General features: G+C 37.3%; 1 protein-coding gene across 5 annotated transcripts in view; it reads left to right on the top strand.

Annotated features, from left to right (window-relative positions):
• LOC109097198 (disks large homolog 2-like) overlaps positions 1-22,810 on the top strand; it is a 206,903-nt gene that overhangs the window by 151,632 nt on the left and 32,461 nt on the right. For all 5 annotated transcript variants that reach the window (XR_006161001.1, XM_042765209.1, XM_042765210.1 and 2 more), the window contains 9 exons: positions 1,535-1,585; positions 3,194-3,318; positions 6,164-6,333; positions 7,073-7,209; positions 7,809-7,953; positions 8,138-8,303; positions 13,107-13,166; positions 13,962-14,120; positions 20,815-20,971. Coding sequence is in view for 4 of the 5 variants with exons in the window: in XM_042765209.1 (XP_042621143.1) it covers positions 1,535-1,585; positions 3,194-3,318; positions 6,164-6,333; positions 7,073-7,209; positions 7,809-7,953; positions 8,138-8,303; positions 13,107-13,166; positions 13,962-14,120; positions 20,815-20,971 (1,170 nt within the window). In the remaining variant the exon portion in view is untranslated. The remainder of the gene's footprint in view (positions 1-1,534; positions 1,586-3,193; positions 3,319-6,163; positions 6,334-7,072; positions 7,210-7,808; positions 7,954-8,137; positions 8,304-13,106; positions 13,167-13,961; positions 14,121-20,814; positions 20,972-22,810) is intronic.

The following is a 22,810-nucleotide window of genomic DNA, read 5'->3' on the forward strand; positions in this document are numbered from 1 at the left end:
AGAGCAGTGAGACAGTATTCAGCTATCTCTCTCTCACTTTCTCTCTGTTGAACAGCTGAGGTGGCTGAGGCATAAATGAGCTTGTTCACTGGGTTTCAATTAGCCATGAATGACTGTTTCTCTTTCTCCAGATGTCTGAAATACTCCCCTCAGTATTAAAAGAGTCAAAATGTGAAACATGCACACTCACTGTAAATGCAAAAGCTGAAAAACAATCTAAAAACATAAACAAAAAATTTCATTGTTCACAACACAATACAACAAAAAATAAAATAAAAATAAAAACAAGCTACACGTTTCTCTTTAATAAAAAAACACGTTTCTGCTACAGTTACAGTATTTTAAATTGTATAAAAAAATCACAATATAACACTTTTACACTCTTAAAATAAATGCATTGTAAAAACATGACTACAAAACGAGAAACTGCATAGTCGTTTCAATAGAGTGCACTTAATACTCCCCTTCACAAAAATTACATTTTGAGTTGTATATACAAATTTGAAACAACAAACAACATACACGTTTCTCAAGCATGTACAGTTACAGTATTTTAAATTGTAGTAAAATTAAACGATACAACTGTAATACCTTACAAAAGGTCAAATAAATGCTGCCTTGTTAAAATAATATACTCTCAAATAAAAGCTACATTAAAGGAGCCATGTGTAATGTCTGGCAAAATCTTCCCGAAAAACTTTAAAATATCTCACAGACTTTTGAACTATATATAAAACTATAGATAATAATATATAATATGTAACTATAATAAAATAATAATTATTGATATCATAGTTAATCACAGTTAGACCAGGAACATTTTAGTACTTTTGTGTACATTGTAGACAGGTCTTCTGAAACAGTCGACTGTGGAGCATTTTTGTATGCTCAAAAAATGAACATGAGAGCAGCCATACTGCTTGAAAAGCTCTTTAACATGAATTAGAGCGCCTTAAAGCACTTACATTTGCTTCACTTATTAAAGAATAATTAAGATGAATGTCTCCAATCAAGCATGAAGATGACCTTCATTTGAAATTGAACTTGAAATTGGATTAGTTGTCTTTCATTGCCATTTCTAGCTGTACGTTCAGTATGAATTCATCTTAAGGCCTGCTTAAGCCAGCATGTCTGCTCCAGAGGCCTGGTCCCATTGTACAAGCAGGTAAATGATTATGGATTATAGTGTCCGAACTCAGATTTAGACAATTACAGCTAATGCGGTGAGCTGAATAGATGTCTGCTGAAGATGTATGAAAGCCCCGTTCCTGATTCATTCAAGGAGAATCAGTTGAATGCTGATGGTTTTAAGAAGTTATTTGACATATCATTTATCTCATGATAGGTTTCAATTTAGTCCTTAAGCTCTCACAAAATGTTTTGAACTGTTATGAACCTCTTTCCACATCATTTAGCTGCTGCCGGTTTAGGATGTCATTGTGGCATTACAGTTAGATATTTCATGTGATTAATACCCTCTTTGAATTGCATCTGTGAACATATCTAATGGGATTTTTTCTTTCCCCTCCAATAGGTAAATGGGACAGAAATTGAATATGAATTTGAAGAGATTACATTAGAGCGGGTAAGTGTCTGTCTCTTTCTCTCTCTCACACAGTACACATCCATACTGTAGATATGTAGACTCAGAGTTGAGTTGAGCACGTCATATTTTATGCTTGTGTGGATTCTTCTGCCTGATAATCCAGTCATTCACAGCTTGCCTTGCCATTATCTTGAAACATAATCATCAAACTTGACCAGTCACAGAATGAGCTTAGTTTGTGATTAGTAAAGACTTTAAATGTGAGATCATTTGCGTTAATGATGATTGCTTTTTAGATTTGTCTAGTCACTATGTGGAAAAGCTCTCAAAAAAGGGAATTTGCCTGACCATAATATTAAGTCGCCTGTCAATGCAGTACTTCATCTAAAATGTTTTCTTCAAATTATTATAAAACTATTGTTTTATACAATTAACTTATACTTCATTATAATGTCATTAAATATAAGTAATTCATATTTATTAAGAAATTTATGGTGGCACCAGTAGCTCATGATAAACTGAACATAACTAAACAAAATTAGGTGCTGATCTTACTCTTTGAAGTGTAATCATGAATATTTAGTTATTGAAATGTGTCAGAATTATATATAAATATATTTATTCATGCAAACACTTATATATTGATTTCCATGTATACTTCTTTATGAATGCATTGTTGTAAAGATAAGAATACTTTTATAATGCATTATATATACAAACTCTTTAGAAACTATTACTGAAGCTTTCATTTAGCCAGATTTTACAGAGCCCTCTTAACTGGGCCACTGTATATGCTTTATTTGCAAGTGAAAGCCTGGGGTGCACAGTAGAGGCAGTGTGAGAGAGGAAAAGAAAGAGAGAATTAGACGGCTGCAGATGACATTCTGGCAGCTGTAATCGGATCCACATGACTAGACGTAGAGCACGGACAATAGCAAAGGTCAACTACCAGAGGGAGCGCAGATTTGCCCGACCCTGGAGCCAGGAGGCTGAGAGTGTACATTCAGGGGCTTCTGCAGACTCAACTGAGATTACAAGCTAGAAAATTGGATACAAGCAGAGGTGATAACTCTGCTGCTAGGGGCTGATCTGTTATTGTCACCCATTTCTCTCTTTCTTTCACTTTAAAACCAAACCTCCACCCTTATGCTAAAGTTTTGGTATTGACTTTTCATAACTTTGCTGTTCTATTAAGCAGATACCACCTCTCAACATAGCCAGGGAACATCTCTAATCAGCAAAGATGAATTCTCCTCATGATCCACTTTGTTTAAAGCTTAAAAGCCTGTGTATTATACCAAGGCAGCACCCTGGAGAGTCCCATCATAAACACGTCACTTCAAAATATTAGCCTGTTAGCCTATTTACGTCTCAGAGATGTTAAATGTGGCTATAGCCCACGGTTGTGACAGGTTTTGATTTGTGAGTTTGCGCTGCTCAGAGGCCCATGCCGTGCCAAACTGTAAACACTGATGAGTCATGGGTAGCAAAGTGCACTTCCTACAAAAATAATGTTCTCTCGCATCTCTCTTTTCGTTCATTCTATTGTGGTTCTGTTATTCAGGCTCTTTTCACTGAGGCAAAGGTCTAATAAAGGGGCCAGTCCATCTTTCATATATTCCTCTGTGTGTGTGTGTGTCTCCTCAGGGTAACTCAGGGTTGGGGTTTAGTATAGCAGGTGGTACAGATAACCCTCACATTGGCGATGATCCTGGGATCTTCATCACAAAGATCATCCCTGGAGGAGCGGCAGCTGAAGACGGCAGACTCAGGTGGGCTGGTGTTTTGTAGCACACATTTGTTTGTTGTGTTACATGCAAGTTTTGTATGTAAATGCTAAAAATATAATGCATACTTGAAAGTAAAAACTTTTGGAACTTTTATTTCTGAGTGTATGTAATGCAAATAGTGGTCTCAGACTTTTTTTTACTTATTTTATGTCCATTATTGAAGTGATAATGAGTTGATTTTAAATATTTTGATGAATTGATGGATTGTCGAAGGAAATAATATTGTTTCTTACTAAGATTGAGATAAATTCAGATCACTAGGTAAATTTTTTTTTTTTCGAAACATAATGACCTCACTTATTGCTCTGGCTTCGTAGAGCAATGTCTTTCTGTCCTCCTCCCTTGCTCTTTTTCCTTCCCACCCTTTGCCTCTTGCTGCTGTAAATGATTGAAACTCGGCTGTTTATCACAGTCCTAATGTCTCTCTGGAGAGCTGAAGTACCTAAAGTTTTCTGCTGACTGCCACACACTCTGACCGCGAGGTACTTTAAAAAATTTACCATCTGTGAGGACTTAGGTGACGTGTGTGGCTATAACGAATAGACCTGACCAAATCACTTTCAGATCATGTCAGTCTTCAGGGTAAAAACAAACAAGTATGCATTATCCATTCTTTTCTTGATTTTGTGAGAATTTATTTTTAAATAAATATTTTTGCGACACCTTACAGAAGGAATTAGAGGGATAGTTCACCCTAAAAATTTGGATTGTATCGTTTACTCACACTCACGTTGTTCCATACCTGTATGACTTCCTTTTTTTTGTGGAACTTACAAGATATTTGTATATTTTGACAGTTGTCTTTGTTGATGTTGTTGTTTTTGGTTAAATTTGCAATCAAAAGTTTTGTTGAATATTAATTTTAATATTTTTCATTCCACGAACACTAAATTATCTGACACTACACTCTTGCTGTTTGCCAACAATTATCTCATTTATTTCTATTTTTATGTCTCCCAGGAAATTATAGTAGAAAGTATTTATTCAATAATATGGCAGAACTCAATTAAGTCTCCTGATCTATGAAAGAGCATTCTTTGAACAGTAAGACTCCTCTGGCTATTTCTGAAGAGATTGACGGTTTAATTGATATTGGTGAGCTGTAGAGTTTCTATTCCTGACTGGATGTGTTTGAAATTCATGTCAGGGTCGTTCAGGAGTTGATTGAGAGGGTTGTTTTATTAGAGGGAAGCATAATTAGATTGTGCTGTGGAGAGAGCATATCTTCCTGTGTTTTGTATGCATGTGTGTGCAGTGCTCCGAACAGCAGCTGCGTGTGACAGCCCAGTCTGAGCCTTTAGCCCTCTTCTGCTCCATGACTTGGCTGTTTTCTTTTATCCTCTCGTTTTCAATCAGATCTGTCAGGGCTCGGAGCATCACCAATCCTCCTCTTGATTGTTTTCTCTAGGCAAGTTGCACCACTTTAACGTTCAGCATTCTGCTTTATACCCGCAAGCGTCTTTCTCTCTCTTTCTCTTTCCATTCCTCTTCCCATGCACCCCATATTACGCATTCTCTCTTTTAAAAGAATACGACACTTTGAACATTAGCCAGTAAGCCATGAAAGATTTATCCTGAGTTGGAGGTGAACCGCATTTAGAGAAGCAATAAAAAATTTTTTTTCTGATCTACCCTTGTTTGACTTTGGAAGTTTTGGAAGCGGAACGGTCTCTGGATAAATCATGCAGGCTTTAAAAATTGGAGGCGCAAAAAACAGGAAGTTGTATAAGAGATTCTATATAGGATATAGTAAATGTATGATCAGACTTTATAGACCTAAACCGGGATCAGTGACAGGAATAAGCCATTTCTGTGCATAGTTAGAGAAGAGGGATGCATGGGAAAACTACAGGATGCTTATGTTCAGTAAAAACCAAGAAACTTAATTTATATATATATATATATATATAATATATATATATATGTGTATATATAAAATAAAAATATATATATATATATATATGTGTATATATATATGTATATGTATATATATATATATATATATATATATATATATATAATATATATATATATATATATATAATATATACATATATATATATATATATATAAATGTATTACCATTAAACTTAAATAATTTATTACATAGTTTTATATTAAAAATAAATTAAACATATTAGATAATATGTTTGTATATTATTTATATACTATTATAGTTTTTATTAATATTTTGAATTAGCCTTTTATATATATTATATAAAGTTTTCATTTTAATTTAAGTTGTAGTAATTTTGTTATGTGCTTTTGTAATTTTGTAGTAGTTTATTTTTTATGTCGGTTTTAGTTTTTGTAATTTTTAATACTTCAACTTTTTTATTTTAGCTTTATTTCATTTACCTAAAATGTTTTGAATAGTTTTAGTTTTAGTTAACAATAACAATACAATAACAACACTCATACAAACATATATAAAATATTAAAATGTTAAAAATTATTTCAAATTAATGTAAAGATAATTTTTAGTATGTATCATATTTAATTCATTATTAGCACCCATCACCATCATGGTTGCCATAGGCATCATGTTAAACTGACTACTGAACACTATTCAGTGTTGAACACTATTCAGCTTTATGGTGATTCCATTGTGTATATATTGGATATATACATGCTTGTGTGTGTGTGTTCATGGTTTGGTTGAGTGTGTGTGCTTGTTTGCTGGGTCTCAGCTGCTCTATGTGAGCATGCCCCAGGAGGCGGCTGTCTTTGGACCACAGGCTGCTGTGATCTGGAACTCTCTGCAGGAGGCTCACCACGCACTGAGGACTCCTGAAAACTCACTCATTGCCCTTATTTCTCTCCGCAGAGTGAATGACTGTATTTTGCGTGTGAACGAGGCAGATGTCTCGGAGGTGTCTCACAGTAAGGCAGTGGAAGCTCTGAAAGCGGCCGGATCGATTGTGAGGCTCTATGTGCGCAGGAGGAGACCAATGCTGGAAACCATCACCGAAATCAAACTCATAAAAGGACCAAAAGGTTTCAGATTTACAATTACCGTAAAACCCATCTGTTACCTGAGCTGTTTGTCACCATTTGCGTTAGGGAGGTGTCACGGTTGTTGACTGCTCTGCAAAAAAATCATTTTTACTTTAGTTTTGTTTGTTCATAGTTTCGCACATTCCTAGTTTGCATTCATTCTTTTCTGATTTCTGCTGTTATAAAAGAAAATAGGCTATTACTCATGTACACATTTATATCTAGGGTGCAAAGATAAATGGAAAACAAATCAAAATTTGAAACTCCACTGAGCCTAAGAGTTTTCACGTCCTCTTTTGCCTGTTGTTGTTTGGGCGGAGCAATAAACAGAACTATATCCTGAGAAAGACACAGCTTTGATGCATTATTCAGAACACATAGAGAAAGATGCATCACACATACACACACAGCAGTATTGCACAAATTTGGAGGAAGAGCTTCAGGCACCGTAGACTCCTCAAATCCCAAACACTCTACAATACAACACTTGTTTTTTACCCTAGGAAATTGAGAAACTAAAATTATGTTTGAGGAAAGTGTATACAGTACTTTCTGCTCTGAGAGAGTTTTGAGTACTGTTTATTACAAGTATTCAGTTAATATGAATTTCTGAAAGATTCAGCATTGCTTCCGTGTGAAAGAATGACTTAGGTTTGATTAAGTAGAGGTAGTCTGATGACACTGCATCTATGGGGACACAGCTAACACTTTTGATTTGTCCTTTCTCCAAATCCTATAGGGCTCGGCTTCAGTATTGCTGGTGGTCTGGGAAACCAACACCTCCCGGGTGATAACAGCATTTATGTCACTAAAATCATTGATGGGGGAGCTGCACAGAAGGATGGACGGTTACAAGTTGGAGACAGACTGCTCATGGTATGGCTCATTGACCTCTGATTTCATTTATTTGATTTGATGATTTGAATCATTTTGTCTTTTCAGTTTGGTTTAGTTTTCTCTTTTTAATTTAAATTTAAATGGGGAATTTAAATTAAAATACTGAAACTAAAATAATTATTGTTACTTAAAAAATGTATTTAAGCAGCTCAAATTGGCTCAACCAAGGGTGTGAGTTTGGAGCAACTTTTGAATGTTTCATAAAACAAACACACACACACACACACACACACACACACACACACACACACACACACACACACACACACACACACACAAAGCACTGTCCAATCGTGTAGAGTCAGCCCTCAGAGATCTTTGGGAAATGTACTGTATTCATAGTTGGCTGATTACATTCCTGAAGTTTCGCTGTAGTGTCAGTGTCAAACTCCATTGCATTTAATCCAGTGAGGTTGCTAAACTCTTTAAGACTGAGTTTGATTTAATTAGCGAGATCAGTGCTATGTGTAATCCACTGGGCAGGACACATTTGGCAGCTCTGATTCACCATTGACCACTGTTTACGTAACTCTGGATTGCCCGTTTAACACGTCTCGCGTGTTTTCTCTTTCACCCAGGTGAATAACTACACTCTAGAAGAGGTGACCCATGAAGAAGCAGTGGCCATATTGAAGAACACGTCAGATGTGGTATACCTAAAAGTTGGGAAAACCACTAGTGTCTATCTCTCAGACCCCTATGGGCCGCCGGATATTACACACTGTGAGTAATTCTTACCACATTCATCCTTAATTATGTAATACATATGCGTTCTTAAACCAGAATAATGCTAGAGAAAAATGAATAATGGTTAGAAATGTAATAGTAAAATGGAAATGTTTACTTTTTTAAAGTCAGCATTATGATTAGCCGGTGTGTGTAACATAAACTCTCTGTCTCTCTACAGCATTCTCACCCACTATGGAAAATCATATCTCTTCCCCTGGTAATAACGGCACTCTGGAATATAAGTCCAGTCTTCCGCCCATCTCCCCCAGCCGATATTCCCCCCTGCCCAAGCACTTGCTGGGGGAAGAGGACATTAACAGGTTGGATGGTTTTTCCTTCCTACGGTAATTCCCTCCCTTTCTACCAGATGCCACTGCCCACAGGTAGACTGTGTAGCCCCCTTCCCCCATTTGTCCCATGAAAATCCAAAAGACAATCAAGCAGCGTCATCACACCTAGTGATGGGATTGTTTTGGGATTTACTGTCCCATCCTTTACCCTCTCCTGTCCTGTTAGTTCCATACTGTTTTTATCTTCCTGGATTTCCTGGATCGTCTGTGTTTGTTGTGAATGTGCAGAACAGCATAGGCTTTACATACATTTTTTGTGAAAACGTGCCTCTATATACAATTCACTGCAGTTTCTGATTGAGTGGAAGTAAAACACTAAGAATTTTTATTCCATTTTACACAAATTATGATTACAGTGGCATATTATCATTTCATAATTATTTACAGTTTTCGCATGGTTCTTCTTCATGTTTATCATAATGCATGATTTGTAAGCAAATACATTTTACCATTTGTATCACATAATCAGCTCTTGTTTGTATGGCTTTTCTGATATGGTAAACTTGCTCAGTAGCTCGCCTGGTGTAGCATTGCACTTGTGGAGCACACAGGTCTGAGTACCGCGAAAATACGACACTCGATATATAAACTCAAAGATGCAAAGAAGCAACTAAAATGGCATTGTTGCTTCAAAGTAATGCATATTTATTTTCACTTTTCTTAGTTAACTCTCTCGGTTATGTTTTGGGTAGGGTTTAAATGCAAAAAAGCATTAACATTTTAGTGCCGGTCATCAGACATTTCATTTCCAAACTGCCATATTTACATTCATCTGTTTTGAATAAACCTGAACACGCTTTTAGCAACATTCATTGGACATTTCACTTTGAAAATGTTACGAAATGTGCAAGAAGCAATGCAATATCATTTTGCACAGACACGTTGGTACAGAAAATCATAGAGATTTAAAGGTGGTCTTTTTTCAATAAGAAACTACCTAGTACACCCTATCAACCACATAGCATAAAATTTTTATAACAGAAAAAAGGACAAAAAGATCATACTGATTCAAACTCTTAAATCTGTAATGATATCAGTGTGTGCCGACAGCATGAGCTTGTTTTTGCACGCTGGCTTGCTTTTAAGGGTGTTTTGGGAGACATATGTTCAGGACTGCAGGGCTGGGGATGTGTTTGGTACATTGCAATGCAACCTGAACCTCAGAGTGATATGAATACTGAGCATCATCCCTGGAGTTTTCTGGAAAAGAAAACTGAAGCACAGAACTGAATCGGAGGACTTATCAAACTCCATGAGAACTGTGAATTTAGAATAGCAAAGAACGCCACAACAGACTTCGGTTTTGATTAACTTGTCTCACGCTCTTTCTGTCGGCTGGCTTCTTGATGTGTTAATGTAGCCTGTGGTTGTTTTGGACCTCTGAGGCTTTGCATAGCAATGTTATGAGAGTCTGGCAATGGTTGTTTTACAGTATTTGGGGCTGTTTCCTCTTGGATGTGTGTAGCTGAATTTTGAATCCCAGAATTCCACTAGCCTTATTGGCTAATGGCCACGCTCACCATAATAATCTTCATCAATCCACAGGGGGTGACATTTTGTTTTCCTGCAAATCCAGAGTATTTTTAGATGAATAACTAATAACTAAATAAATACTGAAGTTCAAAACTGCCACTGTAATTTCTCAACCATGTTTGTCACTTTCACCCGACGGCCTTGTTAACGTCTCCCACTGAGAAACACAGTTAATGTAACCCTGCTGTGAAAATACCTAGTTTCACCATGAATGCTAAACATGCATGCAAACATGCATTCCAAATAAAGAACGTGACCTTTCAAAGAGGTGAGAGAAACAGATTAAACCCCCTTTTCTCTGTAAGAGGTTTACGTGGTCTGTGTGTTAGAGGAAGCATAGAAATTCAGCCCCCTTCAACTCTACTGTGTTTACCACAGGACAATCTGAGAAAATCAAAGGTTTGGCTGAAGATTATTTTATGTAATGGCAGAATATTGTCGCCGCTAAATATCTTTTTTTTTTTCAGTGTTCAGTGACTGATTTTAAGTGAAACATAGAATGGAGCATTTCATGTATATGTGCATAATAAATATAATAACATATTATAAAGAACAAGTTTAATAATTAATTAGTTATGTTTCCGTAATTGGACATGTTTTTGTTCCTTCATGTGTCATTTTGGTTTAGGGGAACCGAGTGTAAAGATGCAGGGTGTGTAGGATTTGGTTATGTTGCCGTAATCTCCATGCATTATTAGAGGAAAGTTATGCACACAAACATACACCATAATATTATACACAAAATGTTAAAAACAGTTGCAAATACCTCACATCTTTCTGTGAGGATATAGGACCACACCCCCTCACACCCACACATCCTAATCATTCACTCTACATGAATAATAGAGCTACAGAAGTAGAACATTCCACACTCCCGTCATGTACATACACACTTAGCATTACTACCTTGGGTCAGTTCTCAATTATTATTAAGCACACCTCCAATGAACTGGACATTCATGATTATTAGATGTGTAGGCAGAGAGTTCTTGTAATTCAGCAAATTGTGTACTTTGGTGAGAAACAGCTGTCACTGACCTTAAGGACTTTTATTTCTGACTTTAATTCTGAGAAACTCATTTGTACATGCACTTATGGACACGTACATCAGCATCCTTTGTTAGTCATGTAAAGACTATCAATCATTGTACAATCAGCTTTAACCTTTACCTGAAACCAATGTTTCTCAGCCTTTTTGACTCCTAGGTCCCACATGTACTGTAGGTGTGATTTTTACAATATAACATTTCATAACATTACTTTTTTTCTGCTGTAATGATGCCAAACTGCTTTTTAAAACTTCAATATTATTAGAAAAAAGATAAAATAAAAAAGGCATGATTCCAGAATTTTAATTACAACAACAGATATTGAAATGACAGAATAATGTATGTGCAAGTTTAGGATTTAATTAATTTACCATTCCAAAGTTTGGGATCTATGAGATTTTTTAAATGTTTTGAAAGACGTTTCTTCTCAGCATCTTCTTCTTGTCATTTATTTGTTAAAAATACAGTAAAAACAGTCCATACAATCGCAATTTAAAATAACTGTTTTCTATTTTAATGTTTTAAATGACATTTTAATTTATTTAATATTCCTGTAATGTAAAGCTGAATTTTCAGCAGCCATTATTCCAGTCTTAGTGTCACGTGATCCTTCAGAATCATTCTGATATGGTGATTATGGTGAGATTTGATGCTCAGGAACGACTTTTTATTATCAGTGTTTAATTCCAGAATTCTGTTGTGCTGCTTAATGTTTTTGTGAAAAATTTTTAAGGATTCTTAATGAATAGAAAATGCAATTATTAAGCATTGTTAATCTTATGTAATGTATAAAAAAAATCTTTCTAACCCTAGACTTTTTAACTAAATGAAAAGTGAAAGTGAAAGTGACGTGACATTCAGCCAAGTATGGTGACCCATACTCAGAATTCGTGCTCTGCATTTAACCCATCCGAAGTGCACACACACAGAGCAGTGAACACACACACACTGTGAACACACACCCCGGAGCAGTGGGCAGCCATTTTTATGCTGCGGCGCCCGGGGGCAGTTGGGGGTTCGATGCCTTGCTCAAGGGCACCTAAGTCATGGTAACTATATGTTGTAAGCATTGTTAATCTTATGTAATGTATAAAAAAAATCTTTCTAACCCTAGACTTTTTAACTATATGTTGTAGTGCACTGTATGTTATTAAATTTGTAGTTTGTTTTTCATTATTCTGAAGTCCCTTGGAAGTTAGTTGAGGCCCCCTAGTGGGCCCCCTGGTCCTAAACTCACCCAAATTTCCTTCTTCTTACAAGCCATTTGTCTGTCCACACTGTCAATTCCGAAGGTATTTGATGTTACTGCAGAGCAGGATTTTAGACAGTTTACAGGACTTACTGACACAAAATTAATGTATTATATGATATATTGTTCCAGGACCATCAAAGTATCATCTATCATCTATGTTTGTCTATAATTGTGTACTACTTAGACAAATCATGTTAAATTTGTGGTTCCATATATGCATTATGAGCTGGTGATATTGGCCTGTTCCTAATTCTATCTCTGTGCCTCACCATCATTGTGAAGTGCCAGAGGGTTTGTGTATAATAAGGGTTTTGTCATGGTTTTATTTAGCCGGCTGTGACCCTGTATTAAGGGCAAGGAGAAGGGGAGAACTGCAGATTTGAAGAAATGTGTTGAAACCAGACACAGTGAGAGACTGAGAGAGAGGAAAGACACACTGGGGAGGAGAAGATACAATGATTACTGTTAAAGATAGAAAGACAGAGAAAAAATGGTAGAATGTATGGAAGGTAAAATAATGTTTGTCAGTCATCTCAGCCTCACATGACACAGAGTGAGGAGAGAATATGGTCCAGTGAGGAGCCTGTCACAGATATATCCTACTCGTATTATCTGCAACGTCTAATGTAGCCTCGTATCCGCAGTAAGATCTTGCTCTCTCTTACTGACTCTGATAGAGTCTAGTGATTATGACACATTTCTGAATGGTTTTCATTTGAATATTTTAAGTGGTTGGTTTTGTTTGTTTGTCAAACCCAGTTGTGTTGTATAAGGGGGCTTGTTGTGTTGTCACATTTGATTTTGTTTTGAATTCTGTTGGTGTCTCTGTTTTGTTTCTGCATGCTACATGTAACAAGTACTGAATACATTCCAGCTGTTTTGAATGCACATTTTAACATATAATTTCATATAAACTGCTGTCTGTTTTGTCCTCATGCTAACCTATTGTCTGTTTCTAATCAGAAATCCTTCGTTAGATGAGATGGAAGGTCACAGGTTTGATTCCCAGCACTTCCAGTTGAGGTGAGCGACTTAAGTGAGCCGTCGTTTGAATGTTCAGTTATGTCCTTCTGCACTATGCACGGTTCCCCCAGTTTTTGAACCCTAGAGACTGTGGATTGTTTGTATAAAATACAGCGGCAGTCAGATTGAGTGATTGAGACAGGAAGAATGAATTAAAAAAAATGAAAGACAGACCAAAACATCCCTGGATCTCAATCCCTGTGGAGTCTCTTTACACTGGCATGACACAGAACGTTAATTATTAAATGCAAATATTGAAGATCTGAGGGCTGATTGAAGATGCTGAATTGAAGAATGGTGAAACTGAAATAGTGCTTTTTTAAAATTGTAACACTAATTATCAAAGCTAAATGTTGAACTAACCAGTTGCAGTTCTTTCCTTGTTCCTCCCACTTCCACTGCTATGTTTTTCACCCTCTCTCTCTCTTTTTCTCTCTCAGTCTATCTTTCCCTCTCTCTGTTAGTGGTCGACCGATACAGGTTTTTGTAATGCCAAAATATTTTACTAAGTGAAAACAGAATTCAAAGATATATTCTTTGAAATCAAGTCTTACTATTATAATTTTTACAACTATTTTATTTTTAAGCAATTTTGCTTTTCGGGTAAATGCGTTGTAGACATGTTTAAATATGTATATTGTAAACCAAGTCAAAAAGAAAAAGAAAATTATTTGTTGATGTTCAACACTAGGTGGAATGGCTTGTATATCGGTCTGTCACTACTCTGTATCAATCTACATCAGCACACTAACCCTAGCTGCTCTGCTCTCTGCCTCTCTTTCTCTCCCACACCAGGCCTCCAGAGCCAGTTTACAGCACTGTGAACAAACTGAGTGACCGCGCCCCCTCTCCCCGTCTCTACTCCCCCGTGGAGTTTGATAAAAGCCCCATGCACTCAATCCCCCACTTCCCACACTATCACGCAGGCCTGCTCCCTGACTCCGAGATCACCAGGTACTGAGCACAGCGCTCTGCATGGGACATGAATGAGGCATGCAAATGAAATCTCTGTGACCACACCCTAATCTATGCTCACTTGCATGTCCTGCCCCATTTCAAAGTCACCTGCTTGCCCTGCTTATCATGTACTAGTCTTAGTATACCTCATTCTTTCCTTATTTTTTTTAACTATCTGCAGAGGTTTGATCCAGTGAAGCAGCATATTTTGAGAGTACCTTAAAAAAGAAGCCAAAGTGAAATCAATTTATCTTATTTATTTTTTTAGAAAATGCACTTCTGAAAATATATATGAAATATGCATGAAATAATTATCTTATGCTCACCTAGGCTGCATTTATTTAATTAAAAAAAAAACAGTAAACAGTAGTATTGTGAAATATTGCGAATGTTTTCTAATTTCATTTGTTACAATGCCATCTATTCATGTGATGTCAATTTTCAGCAGCACATTGCATTGAGTACTGCAGATGAGCAACTCTAACAGCTTTGCATAATTCTCTTTCATTTTTATCCCTCATACTTCATTTGACAATGATGCAAAGTGCATGTAGACGACAAGAGCGTGGTGATTGGCAGTAACCTGTGACAACAGTATAACTGAATCACATCTCTGCTGCAGCTGTCCAATTTCTTATATCCCTTCTGCAGCCACTGTAAATTGTCCGTCTTTTCATTTTTTAGACTGTATTGCTTATTGACAGCTTCCCTATGAACATCAGAGCTTGGCCGCTGTCAAATGCGGTTTGCTTGTGTGCCTGTTGCGTCCATCTGACATTACTGCATCATAAATAAGAGAGGATTGATTTTTATCTTCCTTATTTCCTGTCTAACTGATTTCAGTTTAGGTTCAGGCAGCAGCTTGTATCGTTAATTGGATATAAAACTTTATTAGCAATAATGAAACATCTCTCATCTTGCTGATTAAATGACTTGGCATATAAATGTAATAGTCCGGAGATGAATGGAGTGTAAACAGGGGGTTTGGCCGCAGAGGAAATGCTCTTCGGGACTCTGGCACAAATGGCTGAGTAATGTTCCACTGTTATCTGAATCTGCGCATAATGCCCTCAGTGTGGGTGTGCTTTGTTTACCGGTTTATTTTGATTTAGATTTTTAAGTTCATTACTCTATACATTATAAAGCGGTGCCTAATTGGCTTCTCTGGGATTTTAGTTGATTTGCATTTCAGAACGCCACCGCTAACACCTAATGCATCGCTTAAATCCTCAGGACTTGCGAAAAAAGCATTCATGAAAATGCCAGTGATAATATCTGTGATTAATGGATTGCTGTCTCTCATGATCAGGGTCTGCCGGTTTTTGGTGATGCTCTTTAAGGGAAAGCACAGGCAGCAGTTCTGTGAAAATGGCCAATTCTGTGTAAGCAAACATGTGAGATTGTCAGTATCGTACCAAAAGGGAACAGTTCTGTTTGAGTAGCTTCTGACAGCTGCCAGTAAAAAATTGGCCGATTCTAAAACAAATCTCATGTGGAGCACTAGAAATATATAGTGCAACGGATTTGACTGTACCCATGTGTCATTTTTATGGGATGTATGGCTGAAGTGATTGGCTCAAAACCCTGGATATAGAAAAGTGGTCCATTAACTGATAATTTCAAGAATTTTTCTCAGGTATTATTGACCCAATAAGCCATCACCAGGAGATACTAGCATACAATTTGCAAAATGATGTTTCAAGCAGACTCTTTCTTGTTCAGTGTAGTCATTCTCTTTGATTTGACTAGAATTCTGATGTCTTTGAAGTTTTCTTAATGTGTATCCACTTGGCAATAGTACACCAAAAATAATTTGATGCTCATCAACAACCTCAAGCGTGGTTCCAAGAGAGAAATCAGATCTGATGTATTTCACGTATTTCGGAGGACCTCAGAGGATCCAGATCTTGTCATCTCTGAATCATGAGTCAGGAGGGAGAATCCCTCACATAATTCAATTCGGATCCAAATAGATGAAGCCGACTGGCTGAATTGTTCTTGCTTTCCAGGCTCTTCTGTTGCTTCGCAGCACTCATATTCGATGGGTGTTGCGCCCCCTACACCGGCTGCTCACTGATCTGGAGGGATAGTTTTGTTTGTATCATGATTAATAATTTTGTTTGGGGCTAAAAGTAAAGGGTGCATACTAATTGCGTTTTGCTGATGTGGACAATTTTGCAGTGACATGAACCATAAATCACAGTTCCCACAAGATTTTTTCCAATAAAAATTCATAATACAAAACTTGTGTTGTGATCAAATTAATGATTTAATCATTTTGCTTCTTCCCATAAAAATGCATAATAATCAGTCTTAATGAGCTGGTGTTTATATTTAAAGTACTCTTTGGCTGTTTACTTAGAAGTGAATTGTGCACTATGGATATTAATTTCTCTGCAAAGCTGTTTAGATTGCGGACAAACTGCATCCATTGTTTGTTCTTTACTCCCTACATGTCCTTTGCAATGCAATGTGGGTCATGTGCTTCAGTGATCCAGCAAATAATGAAACCCTTTCTTCTTAACCTCCTTCCTCTTTCTTACTGATAGTTGACAATACCGGTCCATCTCATATTGATCAGTGGTACAATTTTTGTCAAAACCCCAGTTTTGTTGTGATATACCAAGCATTTGCCAGTTTCCCTCGGGAGAAAACGTTGATGTTTTTAATAACAAAAGTTCAGTGTCTACAATTGTGTCTTCCTTAAAACATCCCTAGGGGGGCCAACCTGCCCTTTAAGAGGGACAGATAATGAAGCAGAAAGGATTTGATTGCATCTGCTGAGTGTATTGGAGTTTACCGCTGTGATTCTTACAGTCAAAGGTGCAAAAGAGGCTGCTATCTGGAGACTCCATTGAGCTAAGAAGTAAAAAGGCCATCCAGTTCTCTTGCAGAGAGAGTGTTTTTGAGAACGGCAGGGAGGTGCACATATAAATACATGTCTTAACATTTCTGCTCAACAGCTAAATTGCTCTGTTTTCTTTGAATCTGTGAATTTGATGAAAGTCAATTGATCGTGTTTGAATATGTTGATCGATCAGCCTAAGAGAAACCCAACAAAGATCTTAAGGTATTCATAGTTTTATTTCAGAGATCATAGTTGTTGTCTCTGCTGTGGAAAAAGGGGAGTATGGAAGTATGAGAATGGATGGATTTTAACGATTCATAAAAGTACCAGCTCAAAAGAGTCATATGTTCATGAATCAAACTTCACTTTTTGTGTAGTATGTTTTTGAGTCGCTTACAAGAGCTGGTTCATTACAGTCATCTGTTTGAGAATTGAAAAAGAATCACTATTCAAATGTATCATCATCATACATTATTGATGGTTGAATTCTGTGTGTACAGAACAAGATTAAGCCCTCAGAAGAAGTGTGGCAATCATATTTAGCTGCATTGCTTGCATGGCTGATGTGTGTGTCCAGCAGATGACATGTATTGGGATTAATGCTCTTTACAGCACACATTTAAACAGAATGACTAAAAAACTAGAATTTGTTTCAAGTTACCAAGTCCAGGCAGTGTGAAAGAACAAGAATTCATTAAGGTGTTTCTTGCTCTGTTGAGTGCTGAAATATGCAGCTTTTAGCTTTCAGCCCATTTCTTCAAGGCTGAGGGTCATTACATAGGTACTCTGCAATTCTTTTCCTTTATCGAGGTTGAATCTGAAAGGAAATGGTTATTTTGCCATCCGACGGGTGCATAGTGTGCCAACCCATTAAAAACGAGAGCTTATATTTCACGTGGATGAAGCTTCTGACACTTTTTCATATTCAGAGTGCTCTTACAGTAGAAGAATGCTTAGAGAGTGGAGGGAGGGAGAATAACACAGGGTGACAGTGAATAAGTGGTGCTGGGTAAAGATGTGTGAGGGGTTGCATATGAAATGCCAGTCCTCCCCTCTTCTCCTCAGGTACTGTGAATTGAAAACGAGTGTAATCTATTTGGTTTGTTTTCCCATTTGGCTCTGAACTTGAAATGATAAACAGTAGCTGTTTGTAATCTGGGACTGAGCTGCTGGGGGAGGCAGACAGGAGCTCTATCAACATTTTTGCAGCCGGTAGGTAGAGAGGCAGAGAGAGAGAGAGAGAGAGAGAGAGAGAGAAGGAGAAGTTTGGAGGATAGAAATGTAAGTGATGAAAAAAGACAGAGAGTTTAATGAGTGTGGTTACAGCCAGCGGGGAGCTACAAGCACTCAACCCACCTCTGAGCCAGCCATTACTCAAAATTAAATCTATATGCAGTGTCAAATACATAATGATCAGCATATCATTAGTATCAGCATGAGTCCTCAGACTCAAGATCAGCTGTCACAGATGCTTCTCTGAGTGGCAAGCTGCAATTTATGTTTGTATAAACTGGAATACAGTAGTCAACATTTGAAGTGGGTCAAAACAGTTAATCAAAGTTGTCCTAAGACAAAAACACATTTTGATTTTAGGTTTTACGACAACTTTAATGAAAAGTTTTGATCCACTTCAAATGTTGACTACTGTAATGCAGGGAGCATGCATTTGCAGTGTAAAGACGGATTTAGTTGCATGCATAACCTTGTGTGACTTTTCAGTAGTCCCAATTATCATTGCACATGCATTAATGGTTTATATACCTCATCCTGAAGCATAATGTGATTTGAATAGTTTGAGCAGTGTTCAGTGAAACTTTTGAGCATGAAACTAAGATAAGCCTGTTTGAGTGGATTTTCAAATTTGTGCATAGTTTTGGAGAATTTGTTGTGTGATTTTTTTGTTTTCTGTAGAAGTGTGCAGTTGGGATTCAGACTGTTTTCACTGGATTCCTTGGGTGAAAAAAAAATGTAATAGGGTGCCATCTAGTGGTAAAATGGCCCACTTTCACATCTTGGCTGTATTACAAAGTGCAAAGAGAATAGGAGCTGTTCTTTGCTTGAAGTCTTTGGAGGTCATGTATTTTGAGTTCATAGCTGCACTCATTCATTAACAATGGGCAGCATTATTTTATCCATTGGGTACTGTTAAACATGTGAGCTCTATTTCAGTAGCATCAGACTGATCATAAGATGTAATGATCATATGTTCATATGTAATGAACTTGATGTATCCAATTTTATAGACTAAAGGTGAATTTATTAGGCAGCTTTGTATTAATAGCCACCAAAACCACACATTTAGAGAGTGTAAGTGGAAATTTATTGCAGAGTTTTAGGCAGGATATAAGTTGTTACACACTGTCAAAGATGTGGCCTTTTATAATTTTGCTGTATAGAAAAATGCTTGTTGAATGTCATGTTTAATTCAGTGTGTTGTTTGCCATGTCTTTGTAATTATTTTTGATAATTAGTAGAAATTTCAGGGTGAAAATTGTAAGTCCTACACCAAATATTTATCAGCATGTATGCCATACTTGTCTTGAAAAAGTGAAAAATCCTTATCAGTGAACCATGATCTTACTGACTGGTAGTGGCCAGAGGCCTTGCGAGTCTGACTCATGAATATTAATTAGATTGCTTACCATTGGCCAAGCAATAGTAACGCATTTGCTAAAAAACAGTATTACTGACACAATCAGGATTACCATTTACTGATTACTTTGGTTGGTTTGATCAACTGCTGATGCAACTGGTTGCCAGAGCCTTCTGTTTGGTTTTAATGCTGTGTTTTGTGTGGTCTGCTACAGTTTTCCTCGTCATACTATAGCCCAATCCAAAAACAGAAAAAGCTCTTAAAATATAATGATTATGCCCAAAAAGTGTTTTCACATTTCATCGGATGCAGTTTGGCTTAGTTTCTGTTTATGGCCTGAAGAGCATCATCACTCCGAGGCGAGCCAAGCAGATGCACTGGGAGAGAGATGAAGTGATGGAGAGAGAGAGGATGGGCCTGCTTCCTCCTCACAACTAGGTCAGAGAGAAGACAGCACTAACGGATTAGCCTTCTGTTCTAAAATAGCTCCATCTCGGGTGTTGTCTCTTTGCATTATCATCTGTAGACTCAAGTGTATCTGACAGAGGTGCCACAGCTCAAGATATCTCTTGATTTGATTGGTCACACTTGACAGGATGATGCCCCAACTGTCAGGATCCTATGACTACCTAAAAGGGCCCAAGCTAAATGGATCAGACTTTTGGGGATCATTTTAACACAATCTGTAATGCGTTTCAGCACAGCTTGGGATTCAAAATCTGTTTTAATTTCAGGATTTTCAATAAATTAAAAGGAAATAATTTTTTTTTTTTATCCTTTATAGATAATTTTATTTTTTCATTATAAATTGTTACTTCTAAAATTAAACTTTCCTTTCAAATTCTTATACTAACATTTATTATTTTTTTTTTAAAAACCTTTCATTTTTGTTTTATTATAAATTATACTATATATACACAGCATGAAGTGATTTTGTGTGTATTGGAGAGAGAGAGAGGAAGAGAGAGAGAGAGTGAGTGAGAGTGAGTGAGAGTGAGAGTGAGGCTGTGCGTCTTCTCCGTTTCTAGAAAAACCAGGCAGAAATGGGACAAATAGCACATAAGTGGAGCAGTCCCCAATAGGTGTCAGCTATTGGGCTCGACTACATTGTAGACTGTTTGGACTGACCCAAGAGTGTGCGTGCATGCGTAGATGCAGGTGTATGTTTACAAAGTAGTGTAGCGCGTGTCAGTGGAGATGCTGAGCCCTACGGACTCTGAGCTGATGTATTACCTGAACTGTGTGTACAGGGAGCCCAGGAAGATTGTTCTGCACAAGGGCTCGACTGGACTGGGCTTTAACATCGTAGGAGGAGAAGATGGAGAAGGCATTTTCGTCTCCTTCATACTTGCAGGAGGGCCCGCAGACCTCAGCGGAGAGCTGCGGAGAGGAGACCAGATCCTATCCGTAAGTGGACGTCCCGAAAAAACATAAACCATATATATGAGGGCAAAATGGCTTATTAATATTGCAGTGATCATAATAAGGTATACTGACCTTTTGTTTGTTTCATGATATAAACAGCTATTTATTGTATTAGCATGTAATAAAGTTAAAGTATCTGCCTCAAAGGTCATGGATAGATGTCATATTTTGCTATTATATGACGTAAACCACCATAAACATTTAGAAGCACATATCCTCCTTAATATTCAAATTAGTAGTTGATAAATCTAGGTTTTTAAATGACCTTGTTTCTTTAACTTTTACATTTAGGTCCCCAAATCATAGTCATGCATGGTTAAAGAGACCTAAATGCTATAAGGAGTAATTTTAATGTTTTTTAAATACTAATTATGTTTTGATTTGAACAAACATCATGTATGTTATGTTCTTATGTAGTCATTCAAATTGGAATATAAAATTCCCAGAGTAGTGCAGAACCTGTACTGAACAGGAGGTGGCACCATCACATCATTCTGTGAACCTACAAAATCTGTGCTGAAAACAACCATTTTTTTGATTGTTACCTTTTTTATTATTTTTTTTTGTCTGTCTAGTAACTACTCAAAACTCCACCAGTTCGAGGTTTCATTTATTTATTTCATTATAATTTCATCACAGAGTTTTTGGTACAGATACAGTTCTGTAACTTTTCTGGGGGCATGTTAATTAACAGCGCAATTACAGCTCTCATTGAAACAATCCAGATCAGTGGTCCACTCGAGAAGCTCTCCAAGCTGATTTCCTGTCACTGATCTCATCATTTATGTTTATCAGAGCTTCATCAGGGCTTGCTAGTCGTAATCAGACCCCTTCATCCAGATCCCCACCACAATTACTTTCAGTGCCACTTGAGCCGAGAGCAATCACGGTCTGCCTCCTTAGGACACTGATTAGAATGAGAGAAAGAACAAGGGAGAGGAGAGAAATAGAGAGGGAGGGAAGAGATAATGGAGTACTGGCCTGATTTGGAGTCTAAGAATAGCTGTGGTGTACCTTCTGAGTTCACACTGTTAAATGAGCATTAGGACACGCTGCTGCAGGCATGCTGAGACTCACATACACAAACACCTCCCCTGCCGCTCCCACTGCGCTGTGGTCTCATGATGACTTCTTCTGTTTGTAGTCCTAAACCTGGTTTAACCCAAGATCCTGTCCCCCTGCAGAGACCGGTTCCCCTGGACCCCAAAGAGATTCCATTGGCTGAAACTAATTGTAAATTATTTAGTCTTAATCATAAAAATATATAAATGTATTTAAATGTATTATAACATTATTTATATATATTCTTAGTGGGGTAAAGGTCTGACTCTTGTCTCTGTGCTGGCCTATCCATGTGTGAAAATGATGTTGCATGCTCACTGAACCACTTTTTCACAATTTGAGCCAGATGAATCCTGGCATTGTCATCTTGGAATATGTCCGTGCCATCAGGGAAGGAAAAATTAATTGATGGAATAACCTGGTCATTCAGTATATTCAGGTAGTCAGCTGACCTCATTCATTTGGGCACATAACATAATCATCCATGCAGTAATTATCCAATGTGAGGATGTTAAATATTTGCATGGTTAAATCCAGGTGGTGCTATTTTTTTTTTTTTATACAGTAGGAGATGTCCGAGCAGGGCGATGCGAAGAAGCTGTGGCTGAGCCTTCTAAATCCTAATCCTCCCGAGCAGGGCTAGGAAGCTGAGGCTGAGCCTTCTCAATCCTCCTGCCCTGTGTATGAAGAGCTGTTGGAGGTTATGGATCATGCCATGGCAAAGTTGGACTTACCATGGAAGCGGGCTAGCAAGGTGAC

Source organism: Cyprinus carpio, chromosome A10 (assembly GCF_018340385.1).
Source record: "Cyprinus carpio isolate SPL01 chromosome A10, ASM1834038v1, whole genome shotgun sequence".
In the NCBI taxonomy this organism is placed as follows: domain Eukaryota; kingdom Metazoa; phylum Chordata; class Actinopteri; order Cypriniformes; family Cyprinidae; genus Cyprinus; species Cyprinus carpio.